General features: G+C 54.7%; 1 protein-coding gene across 8 annotated transcripts in view; it reads right to left on the bottom strand.

Moving 5' to 3' along the window:
* Positions 1 to 16,708, bottom strand: part of PHF20 (PHD finger protein 20) — a 204,453-nt gene that overhangs the window by 43,095 nt on the left and 144,650 nt on the right. For 7 of the 8 annotated variants that reach the window (XM_025214660.1, XM_006032917.3, XM_006032918.3 and 4 more), the window contains one exon: positions 2,520 to 2,715. In XM_025214660.1, the coding sequence (XP_025070445.1) occupies positions 2,520 to 2,715 (196 nt within the window). Of the gene's footprint in view, positions 1 to 8; positions 1,020 to 2,519; positions 2,716 to 16,708 lie in introns of those variants that run through there. The other variant, XM_025214661.1, reaches the window with a different exon arrangement.

Here is a 16,708-nt window from a genome sequence, read left to right as displayed (position 1 = left end):
GGGGGGGGTACCTATGCCGATCGCATGAGAGTGAATTTACCTCACATATAGCATATCATGGGTCTAAAAATGCTCATCGCGTAATAGCGAATTCGCATATATACAACCCGCATAAATCGAGGGAAACCTGTATGCTTAAAGAACAGATCTGGTCAGTGAAGACCCGAGTGCTTTCCATCTCCAGTGAATGCATGGAGTCAAACCACACAATGTCTCCATCTTTTAACTACAAATTAACTCACCAACTACACACTGATGGTATGGATAAACAAATGCTTTAACTGCTTTAAAAGTGGAAATGGAGTGGCTGTAGCCATTATGTTACATCTTCATGATTCTATAATGGTACACATTAGATGTAGCACTGTAACTTTAATCCTGTTTCACTGACAGTTACAGTTAGTTATTTAGTTTACTTGTATTGTTGAAGAATTATGCAGACATAACTGTTATAACATGATTGAATGTATTGGTATCATTTGATACTGACAGAATTATTCCGGTATCATTTGATACTGGCAGTATTATTACATATGTCTATACCCTGATCCTCTAAGCATCAATACTTTTAATTTTTCTCCTAAGGAAACTAAAGTTCCTAACAAACAAAAAAACATTCCTGTTAGTTACTTCATACCTTGATGCCACACACAGCAAGTATTTTATTTCATAGTTGAAGGAGTGGGAGATCTATAAGCACTCATAACCCCTTGCTATGTAACACTAGGAAATAGAAGTCCTAAAAAAGCCCAACGTACTCAAACTTCACATCCTTCACAGAGAATACAAAAGTGATAACAAAGGGATCCAATAATGAAGGGATGCATATTTTTACACTGGATGGCCTTGTATTTTTTTTCATCCTACTATTTTAAATTTTGTCTTCAATTCGATCAGTTACATCAGACTGAGGTGCAAAGAGAAAAGTTGGATGAAGATACCAAAAGCTTTGCTTTCCAAATGACTGCCACTTTCACTATTCAGTGAATGGAGAAATATTTAACCAATCTCTCAAACCGCTGGAATTGAGGTTAAGAGAATAAAATTATTTTCAGACACAAGAACATTAAAAGCATGCAAAAATATTGCCCAACTCAAGAAAAAAAATATTAACTGACTGTAGTTATGCACAGCATATGTATGTATGCTGGAATATTCTGTAATTTTTCTCTTTGTGTAGGTACTACCCAGACACAATTTATAGAAAGTATAATTATTGGAAAGCTGTTGAAATCTGAATGGCCTCATTCTCATTATACATTACAGAATAATAATAGAGATGAGTAAAAAATGTTTTTAGTAGAAAAATTACAATTTGGTAGCACTAAGATGAAAATGATAAAGCGGTTAAAGAGTACTGACACCTGGATTTCAGAGTTATCATACTGCTTTCTTCAGCATTAAGGGCCATGTTACACACTGTACTTTGAGCTGTTCAAAAGTTGATGGAGCAGTCACACATTCAAGTCAGCAAGGGCTGTGCAGACTGAAAGGTAAGTATCACCCCCTCCCATTCTGGGCCCTGCCTCTCAGGGGTCCCCCCTGCCCCCGCCCCCCCCGCCCCCCAGCTCCCACACTGCTCCTGGGGGTTTCCCCCTCCCGCACGCCTACCCTTGTATCTGTGTCCCCCAGTGTACTTGTGGCCACCCCCCAGCCCAGGGAGTGACAGCAGCCAGGCAGGCAGGTTTCCCTTCCTTGCCTGCTTCCCTGGAACAGCACCAAGTAAGCCAGGGAGGAAAGCGGGGGTGAGCAGGGATCTGAGGTGCGAAGGGATGGCAGGCCTGACCCGAGGGGAATGGGGGGATAGGGGTGGGCAGTGGGCCAATCTAATCTGGTGACTCTTTTTCTGCCCCTTGGGGTATCTCCCTGCCCCCCGCAACCCTAGGGCTCCTCCTCCGTCCCCCCTCAGCTTACTTTTGGCTGCCAGCACTATCCCTAGGGAGCAGGCAGGGAAGGAGCAGGCAGTGGGCCCAATCCGGGCCTGGCAGGGGAGGTAGGGCAGGTGGGGTGTTTACACTTATGTGAAGCCTAGAGTGGCTACATGTTAGCGTAACACAAGCTAGGTAATACAGATCAGGAGACAAACCTAACCTGGTGTGGTATAACTAAGTTGCCTCAAGAGTGTTTAAAACTAGTTTCACATGGTAATGTGTGGACAATCTAGGGGTTAAGAGCCCCAGAAGCTGCCTAAAATTAACACGTAACAAGGCCATAAGATAAATAGGTGAATATTTTCTCTCTCTCTATATACTACTACTATACATTCTTTTATATATAAAAAGGATGGATATGGGTGTGCGTGCGTGTATAAAACAAAATGTGCATCTACCCCATTCCCCACATACTATTTGTTTAACGTTCGCTACTTCAAAGAGTTGATCCAGTTTTACCAAGCCAAACTATCTTCCTACATATCTGTTGAACAGTATACACGCATAAATTAGCTTTCTCAGTTCTAATCTCTGAAATCCACTTACAAATATCAAATACATGCCAACTTAGACTTAAACATTGCTTACTGTAAAATGCTCATCTTCAGCTGCAGTCCATGCAGAACTTCTATCACTCTCTGTACATCGCCAAGAAGTTGGTGAGTGGCTACTATCTTCTTGGAGTTCTGGTGGGAATAATTTTCTTCCAAAAATGCTAAGCCATGCATGTGCCCATTACTTAACCACTCCTTCTCATACCAGTACTTTAAGCTGGATCTCTGACCTAAAGCAACAGTAATGAGAGGGTTAAAATCAAACATTAAGGTAACTTTGGTATGTGAACGTTACTGGTAATACTTCTACTCAATTTAACATCTACAAACAGAAGTCTGGAAATAAAGTATTGCAGCAATTCTTAATAACAGCACAAGTGAGGACCTATTTGATATTGGACAGCTCCCTGAAGATAAAGACGAATGTTTGAAGTAAACAGTATAGATGACACCTTGCCCAAGGAATTCTAGTCAAGTGTGAAGCCAGGAGTATTCAGTGGACCTCAAATTCCATCACTGAGGACTTCCAAGCTAAACAATTACATTTGATAAACACTGTAATCTTTTTTACTTAAAAGAAAATATACACTCTTATCAACAAACTATTGTACATTCTAGTAATGACGATAGTTTATAACTAGAGCTTACAGATACACATTTGTACAATTGATACTATAGAAAAAAATGGACCACAAGGCTGTAACTTCATTGGAAGCCTCTTTGAAACCCAAAAGTTAGTCACATTACGTGACAGCGCACTGATAGCTACTAGTTTTGACTAAGAACTCATTCAAATATAAGAAGCTATAATAAATGTTAATAAAGCTAGCTTTTGCTTAGGAAGTTGGGCAATCACAAAGACAAATGAAATGCAACTGAGTCATCATATGAAATATAATAAGCACACAATAGTAACAACAAATCATAAAGCCAAACCAAGCAGCATCAAAATAGCAGCTGATGGTAGAGATGCATCCCAGCCAAGGACTAAGTTAAAAAGGAGCAACCTTCTAAGAAGGTGAAGATTCAATAATTGCTGGCTGCGGTGGATACTCACGAAAGAGTGAGTTTCAACTGTGGGGAAACACCAGGGTAAAAAACTAGCCTATATAAAACCTAACAGTAAAGCCTAAAAAGAGAAGTGGTCCTGGAGCAAAGAAACATCTAGGCCAGGGGCAGGTAATTATTTCAGGCAGAGGGCCACTTACATTTTGGAAAGCCATCAAGGGCCGCATGGGTAGCCCTGCCCCTTGATAGGTGCCCCGCCACCCCCGGCTGCCATCTTGGGATGCCAGAAGTTCCACCCTTAAACCCTGACCTTTGTCATTGGAAGTCCCTCCCCTTGTCCCCCAGAAGCACTCCTTTCAGCAAGGTGGTTTGCCATCTCAGAACCAGAAAAATACCAAATTATATTCTAAAAATTAAATGTGTAATGTAACTTAATTTTAAAAAAATGTTTGCCTTGATTTACATAAGTGTGTGTAGTGTACATAGAGGTGATGGTATCATAGCTCAAAATGAAGTCTAACTCTTGTATATTGTGGGTGTGTGGGAGGGAGTGTGTGGGGGGAGGGTTTGCCCACAGCCTGCCCCACCCTGCGGCAGGCAGACCCCCGCCACTGCTCCTCCAGGCCCGGGCGCCATGCTCCTGCCACTCCTAGCCTTCAGGCACTGTCGTGGCCCCATTCTCCCACTTGCTGCCACTTCCCTTTATCTGCCACTGCTGCCCTTCTGCTGCTTCCCCATCCCCCTGCCCTACTGTTTGCTGCTCTAGCATCATGTCCCAGCTGCTCCTGCAGTCCCAGCGCTGTAGCTGGGAACTGCATGGTGCTGGAATTGCCAGCCAGCCGGCAGGCAGGGGAATTGGGGAAACGGCTACAGCAAGTGGTAGGAAGGGCAGGGAGCAGGCGCACAGAGCGCAACAATAGCCAGGTGGGAATGTGGGGCCCGCACCAGTGCCAGCTATTGATGCGCTATGTGCACCCGCTCGCTGCCCCTTTCCCTGCCTGCCGCAACCATTTCCCCACTCCAGTCCCCACCCAAGGAAAAAATCAAATCAAAAAGAAAAAAGGAGAGAACAGAGAAAAAGGAGAAAAGGGAAGGAAAGAAGAAAAGTGAAGAAAGAAAAAGGAAACCATGGGAGAGAAAAAAGGAGAAAAACTGAAAGAAAAAGAGGGAGAGAAAAGAAAAGAGGGGAGAAAAAGGAAACAAGATGGGAGAAAAAGAAGAGAAAGGGAAAAAAGGAGAGAAAAAAGACAGATAGACTTTTAAGAAACGTTTATTCTGGGGAGGGTGACAAAAGGGGGGCAGGGCACTAAAGACCCAGCAGGTTGGCCCAAAGGTCTGGGCCTCAAGGACAAGACCTGGGCTCATGGCCTGCAAGACCTGCCTGCACACTCTAGACAAAATTAAAAAAAACAGGACAAAGAAATATATACATATATACAGTTCTGCCAGCAGAGATGCCCAGGAGGGCTTCAGGACACCAAGGGTCGGCCTGCATGGGCAAAGCCCGAGGTCTTGGCTCGCTGGACCCGCCCCCACGCCCTGAGCAGGTGGTGGTGTCACAGCGCAAGGAGCAGACGTCCCCCCTAGACTTGGCACAGCATTCCTCAAAGTTAGGCACCATCCGCCGGAGGACCGCATGCTTGAGCTCAAGTGAGAGGTGGGCCTGCACTAGCAGGTGGAAAAGCTGCAGAGCATCACCCATCCCAGTCTCAGCGAGCCGGTTTCAGTGGCTTTTCAGGGTGGCCATCTTGGCCTGGCCCACCAGGAAGTTGGCCAGGCTGACTGAGCCCTGCTTGGCTGCCTGGTATGGGAAAGAGCAAATGTTCGTGTTCTCTGGAAAGTACTGGCCCAGCGCCCAAAGCAGTGCCCCAAGGGCGGTAAAGAGCAGTTGCAGCCAGAGTCAGTCAAGGAAGGCATGGAAAACGTTCTCTTCCACTTCCCCTGGGCAAAAGGGGCAGGCCGCCAAGGCCACCGGGTCCAGGTGGCGCACAACGGTGCCAGTGGCTAGGGTGCCGTACACCAATCTCCACTGGAGGTCGCCGGTCTTCTTGGTGGTGGGCACCTTGTACAGCGTGCACCATGCTGGGGTCCCGGGCAATGGCAGGTGCTGCTGCCACACGGTGCTGGGGCAGCCAGCCAGCACCTGGGCACACCGGGTGCACACCACCCACGCATAGAGACCCCTCCGGAGCAGTGTGCCAAAGGGGCAGCCCGTGTTGCTTCCGGGGGGGCACGGGAAGCCTCAGTAGAGTGTTGAGTTGGTCAGCCAACTACCTGGCTACCGCTGGAATGACCAGCAGCAGCGAGAAGGCGTTGCCCACAGCATCCACGGCAGGGATGACCTGGTGGGCCTGGAGGTAGCCTTTTAGGGTGGCTGCCACCTGTCAGGAGGGCGGCTCTAATGGCCCGCAGAAGCCGGCCTGCAGTGCAGATGGAGCGCAGGGCCAGCTGGGCAGCCAGGGCCTCGGCCGACAGCCAGCACGACTGAGCTGGGTCCAGGAGGTGGCCCAGGCATGTGGTGTGCACCTTGATGAGGGCGGCCATGAGGCTGGTGGAGGCCAGACTTGGCATGACATGCTGCAGGGCCAGGTTGTAGACCAGGGGCTGCTGAAGTAGCTGTGGTAACCGCAGGTGCCTGGCCTGGGGACAAAGGTGGAAGGCAGCCCACCAGGCCCGCACCATGCTGCAGCAGAACAGGTGAAGGACCGCCCCATTCAGGAAGGTGAGGTGCAGCAAAAACAGCTCCCAGTCAAAGCTAAAGCCCCTCACCCAGTGCAAGAACCGGCATGCCAGCTGCCGCCACGGTAGGTGACCCTTGGCATACAGGAGCCACTGGAGGGCTTGCAGGTGGTAGGCAACCACCTTGCTGGCCAGGTCAATCAGGCCCTGGCCCGCCTTGGTGGTGGGCAGGTAAAGTGCGGCTTGCGGGAGCCAGCGGCATCCATCCCAAAAGAAGTTCACTAGGAGCTACTGCAGTCTCTCGAGCAGCTCCAGCGGGGAGGTCCAGAACAGTGCAGCGGTGCCACAGGGTCGCCGCCACCAGGTTGCTAGTGATGAGGACCTGGCTGTGGTAGGAAAGGGTGGGAAGAGCCAGTGCCAGTGCTGCAGGCGGGCCTCCACTCCCTCTGCTGGGTCCTCCCAGTTGCGGGCCACAAAGGCCAGTGGCTCCAGGAACACTCCAAGGGCTTTGAGGCCTTCCCAGAGCCAGGGAAGGCCCCCCAGCAGGTCCGGGGGGGCGTGTGCCTGCCCACGTCCCAAACAGGAAGGTGTCACTCTTGCCCCAGTTCATGCAGGCCGACGAGGTAAACTCGTAGGTGTGCTGGCAGTCCACCAGGGCCCGCATGTCCTCCTGGCTACCCAGGAAGACTGTCACATCGTCTACATATGCCGTCAGCCAGACTGGGGGGCAAGTGGTCGGGCCCGGTGCCGTTGGGCAGCAAGGTGAGCACCACCTGGCAGCAGCTGGTTGGCAGGGTCCCATTGGCAAGGCTCTAGCGGAAGACATGGGGGAGGCTGGGCCCAAGGAGGGGCCAAAAGGCTTTGTAAAATTCCATGGGCAGTCCATCAAGGCCTGGGGCCCTGCCTGAGGCAAGCCCCCCCACAGCAGCCTCTAGCTCTGCCAGGGAGAGTTCGCGCTCCAGGACCTCGGCTTGCGAAGCACAGAGGTGCAGCAGGTCCTTACGCAGCTGCTGAGCGGCCTCTGGGTAGGAGGGATCAGTCACAAACAGGTCCTGGTAGAGGGTGATACCGTGCCCCTGCACCTCGCCCGGGTCCATGAGCAGCTGTCCCTCCGGGGTCTTGAAATGGTCCAAGGTCTTCGCCGCAGCCCGCCACCTCTCCAAGCCAAAGAAGCCGGTTGGAGCGTCGGCCTCTGCCAGCAGGCATGCACCCTTGCACCACGGGCTGCACCCTCCACCAGCTCCCGCAGGTTTTTCTTGCAGGACTGGAAGCTCTTGAGGAGTGCTGAGTCATTGCCGGCACAAATCAGGGCTGCCTCGAGCTCCACCATGTCCTCCTCCAGCTCCTGGGTGCAGCGGCGGATCTCACTTGCCGCCAGCTGGGAATACTGCTGGCAGAACACCCGAACCTGGATCTTCCCCACAGCCCACCACAGCCGCCATGAATAGTAGTCTGCTCTCTCAGCCTCCCAGCTCCTCCAGAGGTGGGCGAAGCAGTCCCGGGAGTGGGCATCCTGTAGCAGGCTGATGTTGAGGCACCAGTAAGGGGCCAGCATGTGTGCCCTGCCAGGCAGGCTCAGTTCTCAGCAGACCAGGGTGTGGTCCGAGAGGCCTGATGGTATGATGCGGCTGCTGCGCAGTAACGGCAGATGGTGCTGGGCAATGTAGAAGTGGTTGAGGCGGGCCATGGCGATCCCATGGGCGCTCGTCTTTGCCCAGAAGGACCTGCCAGGCGTCGACAAGGTCCACCGCCTCCAGCGTGGCCTGCAGCTTGTGGACCAAGGGCAGGTGTGGTTTTGGCCCCATCCAGTCTAGCAGCACGTCAATGGTGCAGTTGAAATCCCCGCCCATGAGGAGCAGGTCATAGCTCTCACTGGCGTCACACACTAAGTTGCCCAGGGTCTCTAAAGACTACCTTCTCCCTCCCCTCAGTGGGTGCATAGACATTTATGAGGAGCAGGCTCTGGTGTTCCAGGGTGATGTGGATGCTCAGCAGCCGGCCGGGGATGATCTCTTGTGCCACCGCCAAGTCATACTGCAGCTGCAGTGAGAGGAGGGTTGCCACCCCAGCACTGAGGTTGGTACCGTGGCTCAGGAAGAGGCGGCCTCTCCAGGCAGCATGCCAGTCGGCTTGATCATACACGTCACTGTGCGTCTCCTGGAGGAAGGTGATCGCCAGCCGCTTCCGCAGCAAACCCTCCAGGACAGCCATCCGCTTCACCGGGTCCCTACAGCCGTTAGTATTCAGCAAGGCAATTGTGGTAACAGCCATGAACAGGAGAATAGAGAGGAAGGATAGGCAGGGTATAGGCAGGAGAGCAGGTGATAGAGAGCAGGGGATAGAGTAGGGCAAAACCACAGAGACAGGGGAAAGCCTATCCTTGCCCCATTCTATTCTGTGGACCCGCCCCAGCCCCACACGGGTCACCAGCTTTTCAAGCCGGAAGGCATGTTGACGCGTACCCAGGTCCCGGTGTGCATGAACCTTGCCACGTCACTGGCGGTGCAAGCAAATTGCATGGGGTCCAGGCACCACTGTCGGATACTCTCTGCCACGCTCCTATGGCCCTTGGTCTGCTCTAAGAGATCAAGGAGGCCTCCGTAGCTGGGGGCCACCCGGGGGGGAGTTCTCCAGCAGAAGCTGGATGTTCCTGACTGAGAACCGGCAGGGCCTTATCTGGGAGGGGACCTACCAGTGAGGCCGGTGAAAGTGCCCTCTATGGCCAGGGTCCCTAGCAGGCCCCCCTCAGCATCTGGGTCAAGAACTGTCTCCAGGAGATAGATCCCCGTCTGCTTCAGGGAGCAAATGTCATCCCGCTCCTGGGGCTGCTTGCGGCGCTTGGAGGGCCAGCACTCCATCTCCTCATTATTGGCCTCGGGCAGGGGAGCGGGTGTGGGGGTGGTGGGCCTCTCTGCTGTCTCCTGTGCTTGATGCTAGAGAGGCAGGCACTCTCTCTCTGCCCCGCTGCTCACAAGTTCTACGGACTGGGATGGGGATGAGGAGTTGCCAGACGCCACTGGGACACCCTCAGTCATGGCCTGAGGTGGTGGGGTTGCCAGGGGGACAGGCAGGGTGGGGTCAGGCTCCCTAGCTACATTCTCCCCAGCACTGGCAGACGCGGACCCCAAAGGGGCTGGAGCTCCTTGGGAAGCTCCCTTCTACCTCTTGTTCTTAGCTTACTTAGGAATAGGTGGCACCTGATGGGGCCCCAGCGCCCGAGATGCTAGCCACCCTGGGTGGAACTGGGATGGGGGGGGCCGGGGGGACGTCCCAGCCCCTCCACCAGATGAAGCCCCTGCACTGGGAAGGCAGTCCCATCAGGTGGGTGGAGGGACGCTGAGAGGAGGCCATGGTTGCCTCACCCAGTGGGGTGTCAGCACCCAGGGCACCAGCTGCCCCAGAGGGGACTGGGGCAGGAGGGGGCTGGGAGAAGTCCCCAGCCCCTCCACTGGGTGGTGCATCAGCCCCGACAGGGGCAGGAGGACCCTGGGAGGATGTCCCAGGCCCCCCTCTGGGTGGCATGCTCACGCCAGAGGCGTTGATCCCCACAGATGGAGCAGGGGTGGAGGGGAGCTGGGAGGAGCCCCAGCCCCGCCCTTTGATGAGGCTCCCATGCCAGAGGTGGACACACCATCTCCCTGTGCGGGTTTAGCAGCTGGTGGCCCGGGCAACTGCCCCAGGTCAGCCAGGTGGGAGCTGCTGCCGCAGCGGCAGCATGTGGTCCCGCCCTGGGAGAAGTAGACCACATAGGGCCTCCCATCCACCACAAAGATCATGGAGAGAGGCAGGGTCTGGGAGCCCCCCTTGAGGAGCATGAATGCCTGCCTATGAGGACAGGACGTGCCTGAGCCTGGGGTCCCTGCTCCCCATGGTCAGCCTGCGCCAGGGGCTGATGAGGACACCATAGCGCTTGAGCACTTTGGTGAGGTCCTGGTCTGGCAGGTGTGGGGGGACGTTAGCGGCTACCACCCACACTGCCAGGGTCTCCAGGGGCGTGACCAAGTAGTGGATGCCTGAGCTCGCCAGCTGCGCCACACACACCTCCCTTACCAGGCTGGGAGAGCTCAGGTAGATGACGGGCACTGAGTTTACCTGGGAGGCGTACTAGATGCTCCAGCAGGCCTGCCAGAGCAGCTGCACAGACCTCCACCCTGACGTGGAGAGGGGCATGCACCGCAGTCCATGGCTGAGGGGGAGGTCTGCAGAGACATCCCTGTGCCAAGTGCCCTGGCTGCTGGCAGCCATCCCGGGCAGGAGAGGGTTAACTCCCCCACAGGAGCTGCTACAAGGGGGGGAAAAAAAGCGCCTCAGACTGAAGCTGGGGGCTAGGAAGGGACTAAAACAGCCCCAAAATTGGCCCCAGGGGGGCAGAAGAGCCCTGCAGGGGCTGAAGGTAAACCCTAAGGCAGGAGGAGGTGGCAGAGACCAGGGTAAGGGGCGCTGGAGGAGGGAGGCAGTAGGAATCAAAGGGAGAGCACAGGCAGGGGTGGGGAGGGGCAGAGGCAAGCAATGGTGCCAGAGCCCAGGGAAAAAAGCTCAGAAAGCGGGTAAAAGGGGCAGAGAGGGGGTCCCTAAGCACAGGCTGGGCAGAGGCAAGGTTTAGGGGGTGGGGAAAAGAATAGTGGCAGGGCAGGGAGCGGGGGGAATGTGCAGAAGGTACCTGAGCTGGAGGAGCTCAGAAGGGCTTCACCTGTCAGTGGCCATCTTGAAAGAAAGAAAGAAAAGAGAGAAAAAAAGGAAAAAGAGAAAGAGGGTGTGTCCCTTACTGCCCACGTCCTCCCACTGCTACTGGCTGCAGCTTGGGCCTGGTCCAGGGCAGTGCCCAGTGGAGGGAGGCAGTGACACCACAGCAGCAGCTGCCAGAGCCAAGGTGCTCAGGCCTCCTCAACTGTCCCAGAGCAGGGGGAGCCTGGGCCCAGGGGGAGGGAGGGCTTGGACAGGGCTCCGGGCAGATAGATACCCCATCCCACCAGGGTGGAGGCAGCACCAGGATGCTGAGCAGGCTCAGTGCCTGGGACAGGGTCTGGGCAGCACAGGAAGAACCAGGTATGGGGGAAATGCCATGGGCAGGCTGGCCCAGCCAAGCCCTTGGGAAGGTGGCAGCCAGAGGAGAGCAGAGGTTGGGTGGAAATCGGGGGCTGCGCTGGGGCTCTGCAGACTTGGGCCACGGCAGGTGGAGGCACCCAGCAGCACCTGAGATGGGGCCCAGCTCGGCCCGCAAAGCTCCGTAGGGATAGGCCGCAGCCTCCCTGCCTGCAAAAGGACACCACCTGGCTGGGACAGGATGCCGGCCTCAGGGGGCTCCCAGCTTAGCCTAGACATAGCATGTGCAGGGGGGACCCACCCCTGGTGCAAGGGCCTGGTGGCAGGAGCCCCTGGGCCCTGGGAACAGCTGCTTCAGGCAGCGCTTGGGGCAGAGCCAGCCATGAGCCTCCAACACAGCGGTCCTCCGCAGCACCAGCCCTGGCCCCGCCTTGCCCACTCTGCAGCTCCCCTCTAGGGGCCAGGCTGGGCTGAAGGGTGCAGCTGAGGGACAGGGGGTGGGGGTTATCAGAATGCAGACAGCTTCCCTGCCTGTGTTCTCCTGACTCCACCCCTGGTGCCTGTTATGGTGCTGGAACCTGGAGCAGCAATGCCAACAATTTTTTTTTAAACAATTTCCTTGCATACCTCCTAGAGTATCAGGAAAATGTCTCTGTGTCACCAAGTGGCACATGTGCCAGGGGTTGCCTATCCCTGGCCTATGGGAAAGAAAAGGATCTTGGAAGAGGGGAGGAATCCTACTGTCTTCCTGGGACATTAGGAGACCAGAATGGTAACAAAAATTATTGTAGTGTGCTGTCTGGGAGAGAGGTATATGCTCTCCTTTTTGGGGGAACAATTAAGGCCACTCTAGAAACTTCTTCAAAGTCATTAGAAGTCTGTTTTGGATCATTCAGTTAATGGCATTTTACATTATCAGTCAATTGTGTTCTTTCATACAGGCGTTAACTTGGACTTTCTCCCATCCCTCCCCCCAGCATCTCCCTGGCTCGGTGATTGGCCGTGGGGGGACCCTGGGTGTCCCCCAACCCAGACCCAGGAGGCACCAGTTGCCGAGCCGGGGGGGTGTGGAGAGGCCCCACTATGCGCTCCCTGGCAGACCCAGAAGTGCTTCTGGTCTACTTTCGCGTCTGCTGCCATGTGTGCGGGGGAGCCCTCCATGCTTCTGTGGGACACTCCATGTGTTCCAGCTCCTACAAGCCGCCTGCTACCTAGAGGTATATAGAAAAAACATTTAAAGCTGTGTCTATGTCCGAATCGCCAAATCTTTCCAAATCTCTCCGAACTGATTCAGCAGGTTCCAATTCGATTTGGAGAAATTAAAGTGTCCTCTGATTCGATTCAGTTTTGGAGATTTGGCCACCAAATCAGGCCGAATCGAATCAGGGACCAAAGCTTCGCACAACTCTACTGATTAACAGTCCTCCTGCACAATTAGCAGCTATCCCAATATGGACCCAGGGACTGCAAGGCCATGGAGGAATCAGACCTGCCTGGGCTTTCAAGCAATGCTGCTCCTCTCTCTTTTTCTCCAACTGCTAGTTGACTGAACCCTTACATCCACAAAAGTTCAGTTCGCACTCCTTTGACTCCTTCCATGTTGGGTGTGGCAACACACCCCCTTGTTCCTCACCATCCCCAAATAAAGACCTTGAGAAATGTGCAAAGTTACCTGGGAAGGGAAAAATAAAGGAAAAAGGATGTGTCCCAGGGAAGCGGGGGCACTGGGAGACCCCCGCGGCAGCCAAGGGGTCTGCTTACCTCTTGCAGGGTCGGAGGAGCTGAAGAAACTCCACGTGCCGGTGCGGGTCGTCAGCCGGGTGTTTATCCAGCTGCGGCTGAGCGGCGGGGGCGGGGCACGCCAGCCGGGAGAAACAAAAGGCGGCCCTGCTGAGGCAGCGGGGCGGCTGAAGGGAGAGAGCTGGAGCGCGGAGCCCTAGCGAGCAGGGGATCAGCCACCACCCGCAGAGGGCGGGACGACGCCGAGTAGAGGCGGAGCAGGCTCCGAGCAGCGCGGTGGAGCACCCGGGAGTGAGACAACGAGGGGAGAAGTCAGCCCTGTAAGTGGGGCAGCTGCCAGCGGGGAACCCGACACCCGAGGCAGCCGGAGGCGCGACAACTGCGCTGAGAGTCGGGCCAGCTGTATCCCACACTACGGAGCCAACGGCGCGGGTAACGGTGGCAGGGACTATTGGGGAAGCAGAGGGGACATCTGCATCCCAAGGAAGGTGGGGCCAGGTCAGCATCCCCACGGGGGGGAGGCATACCCGGTCCGAAGACCGCTGGTAGTGGCCAGGGAGACTGAGCCGAGAGAGGACGAGACGAGGATGGGTTGGAGGCCTGGATAGGAAGACCTGAGGCGGTGCATGGCCGGGGTGTAGGGGAAGACAGAGCCCCGAGAGTACCCGCGAAGGAGCGCGCCGGCACCGGGGGATACCCCGAGGGAAGACCCCCCACTGAAAGAGTCATCAAAGTCGTGGCAGACGAGTTCTGGGGGCTCCCTTTATACCAGGCCGGGGCAAACCCTGGGGCGTGCCAACGAAGCCCGGGTGTGCAAGACCTCGGGTCCGGGCGAAGGCGGCGCGCGAGCTCCTGGTTGAACGGAGGCGGGTACAGGATGTTTTAGCCAAAGTAGCATTTGTAGTTGCAAATACAGACAAAGTCAAGCAATGCAGAAGGACTGTAGGTGGATAAACCATTTACAAAAGTCATTGCTTGCCTGTGGTACCATAGGTGCTCTCCCCTCCTCATCCCCACCAGTCACATATCATCACTGTAGCAACTGTAACAAAAAAATCACACACAACCAAAAGAACAGAACAGCACCTGCACAGATGCTTGCAGGCCTGGCTGCATTAAAGAGGAGGACTGTGGCTACAAAAGACTTGTTTGTCCTCATGGAGTACCATCAGGAAGGCTGGGATGGAGATATGAGGAGAATCTCCAAAGGCCAAATGTGTTTTGTTCTTCCAAGCCAGAAGTTGGCAACCTGTGGCAGGCGGCATGGTTTTTATTGGCACGCAGGCTGCTTCCTGCCCCAAGGGGCGGGAAGAGGCATGCCCAGATCGAGCAGTACGTGGCTGCTCGGGAACAGCTTTGTGCTGCCGCCAACCCAAGCATAGAGACTTGCTGCCAACCCCAGTCCCGGAACAACCTGAATGCACTGTCAACCCCAGCCAGGTAAGACCCCTGGCCCCAACCCTAGCCCGGCACCATCACCAGCCTCAGCCCTGGCCCTGGGGCCATTGGTGCCATGATGAACTCGGCTATGTGCCACCAGCAGGCACCACGGCCGCGGCTGGCCCTGGGTCCGGCTATGCTGCCAGCGGGCCTGGCCCCAGCGAGCAACACTGCTACTGCCGGCCCCGGCCCCACTGCTGCTGCGGGTCCCGGCCCCGGCCATGGCCACGTGCTGCCAGCAGGCCCGACCCCAGCCAGCACCACCGCCACTGCTGGCCCCAACCCAGTGCTGCCCCGGCCCCACCCCAAACTACCCACAGCCTGGCCCCTAAGCCCCAGCTCCACGCTGCCGGTAGGCCCGGGTCCTGGACCCAGCCCTGCGCTGCCAGTAGGCCCTGGCCCCAGTATTTACTTTACATACAACAGTAGTTTAATTATATACAGAGAGAGACCTTATAACACTAATATGCAGTGTGTCCTGCTATGTATTCCTCCACCTTCATTTTGTTTTTCTGATATGCCAGCACTCCGGCACCTTTCAAGGTAGACATTGTGGTTTTTTCGGCACTCCAGCCAAAAAATGTTGCCTCCCCCTGTTCCAGGCAGTGCAGAATACCAACACTACCAGTAAGGCTGTGACACAGTGAGACAGACTATGGAGATGCTGATGAAAAACCTCTGTGTGGAGACTGACAAAGAGGAGACAAGAGCACCCAAGAACACCTAAGGCAACCCACCCACCCACCAGGGCCAGGGATACTCCCTGCAGTTCCCAAACCATCCCTTCTATAGGTAGACACACCTCCAGGCCCTGGACAATTCCACCTGCTCCCACACATTCCTTCAAGGCTCAGTCCATCTTATGCCCAGACTTTCTCCTCTACCATCCTGTATGCAGGCCCCAACTCTCTCATCTTACACACTTTTTGAACCTTGCCCCAACCACCCATGGTCCATAACATCCTACAGCAGGAAAAACAGGTACCCCCTTATGGTTGGCGTATTCCAAAACGTGATGCACAGAGCAAGGAATAGTAATGTATGTGCTATTGGTGGCCCAGAAGTAGTTCTGAAACCCAGTGCAACTTCCTTTGGTTGGAGAGAAAGAGGAAACATGGTGCTAGCATCTTTTTGATGATGTCACATACAACTCTGGATGACTGATTCATCCATGAACTTGCCCCTGCTGAAATAACTGGTCCAGACTGGAAACTACAAATAGCAAAGCCACCTGGCTCTCCATGATCAGAGACCCTTACATGTGGGTGGCTTCCCTCTGAATGATGGAGCCAGCTCAGTGCAGGTCTCAAGTAAGGTCATGCAGCTCATCCTGAAGTTCTTTTGTTACTACATGTTGTCCCACATCCTCAGGACTATCAATTCTCACCAGTTGCCACTTGTCTCCTAGGCCCAAAAGCAGCAATAGGTGGTCTTGAGGTGAACCTGGAGAAGACTTTCTTCCAAAGAGTCCCTTATTTCTTTCTCCTTAGGCATGTTGCTCCCAGACTTGCAGAGCATGGAATACAGCTTGAGGTAGTACCTTTCAGGTGTCAGGGTCATGGAGCCTCGAGCTGCCATGATCCAGCATCCCAGCTGGCAGAAATGCTGGAAAAGGATGGAAAATGTGGCCAAATATGTGAAGAGCCTGCCATGAGCTGGAGAGCAGAACTAGTAGTTTGTGGTGCTGCTCCAGGAGGAGATGGTAAGAAAGATACCCATTTTCTTCTACTGCTAGGACGTAGGGATATGCAAAGCTTTGGGTGGCGATTTGATTCGGAGGAGATCTGGCCTAATTCGGTGGCCGAATATCCAAATCTGAATCGAATCAGGGGACCAATTAAAAGGTCTGAATTGATTCACAGCTCACCAAATCTTTGGAAATGATTCAGAGAGCTTTGATGATTTGGACAGCCCCCATCTGCTGCAGCAGGGAGCTGGAGCCAGACTCTGAGCTGGTAAGTAAGGGAGTGAGGGAGGAGAGGCTGGGGGAGTGGGGAGGGGACCATGGGGGGACCCCCACCAGGCCCTATCCCCTGCCTGCTCCCCCAGCCCCCCCAGCTCTCGGTGGTTTAAAAGAAGCCCCCATGCACCAGGTGCTGCAATCCCCACTGCCCCACGCCATGTGGGGGGCTCTATACCTCCCCTCGCTCCCCCAGCCCATCCCGCCTGCCCCAGCTCTGACCCTTTAAGGAAAAAAACCATGAGAAAAGCCCCGGGACACAGCGCTCCTGCAGCCTCAGGGCTTCAGGGGGTTTGAGCAGAGCCCCTCACATGGCACAGGGGGCAGCAAGATCGCCCTCCTCCGCCAGCAGG

This window comes from Alligator sinensis, unplaced genomic scaffold, assembly GCF_000455745.1.
Source record: "Alligator sinensis unplaced genomic scaffold, ASM45574v1 scaffold249_1, whole genome shotgun sequence".
NCBI lineage: Eukaryota > Metazoa > Chordata > Crocodylia > Alligatoridae > Alligator > Alligator sinensis.
The sequence above is the reverse complement of the archived record's forward strand: the minus strand, read 5'-3'. Positions and strand labels throughout refer to the sequence as shown.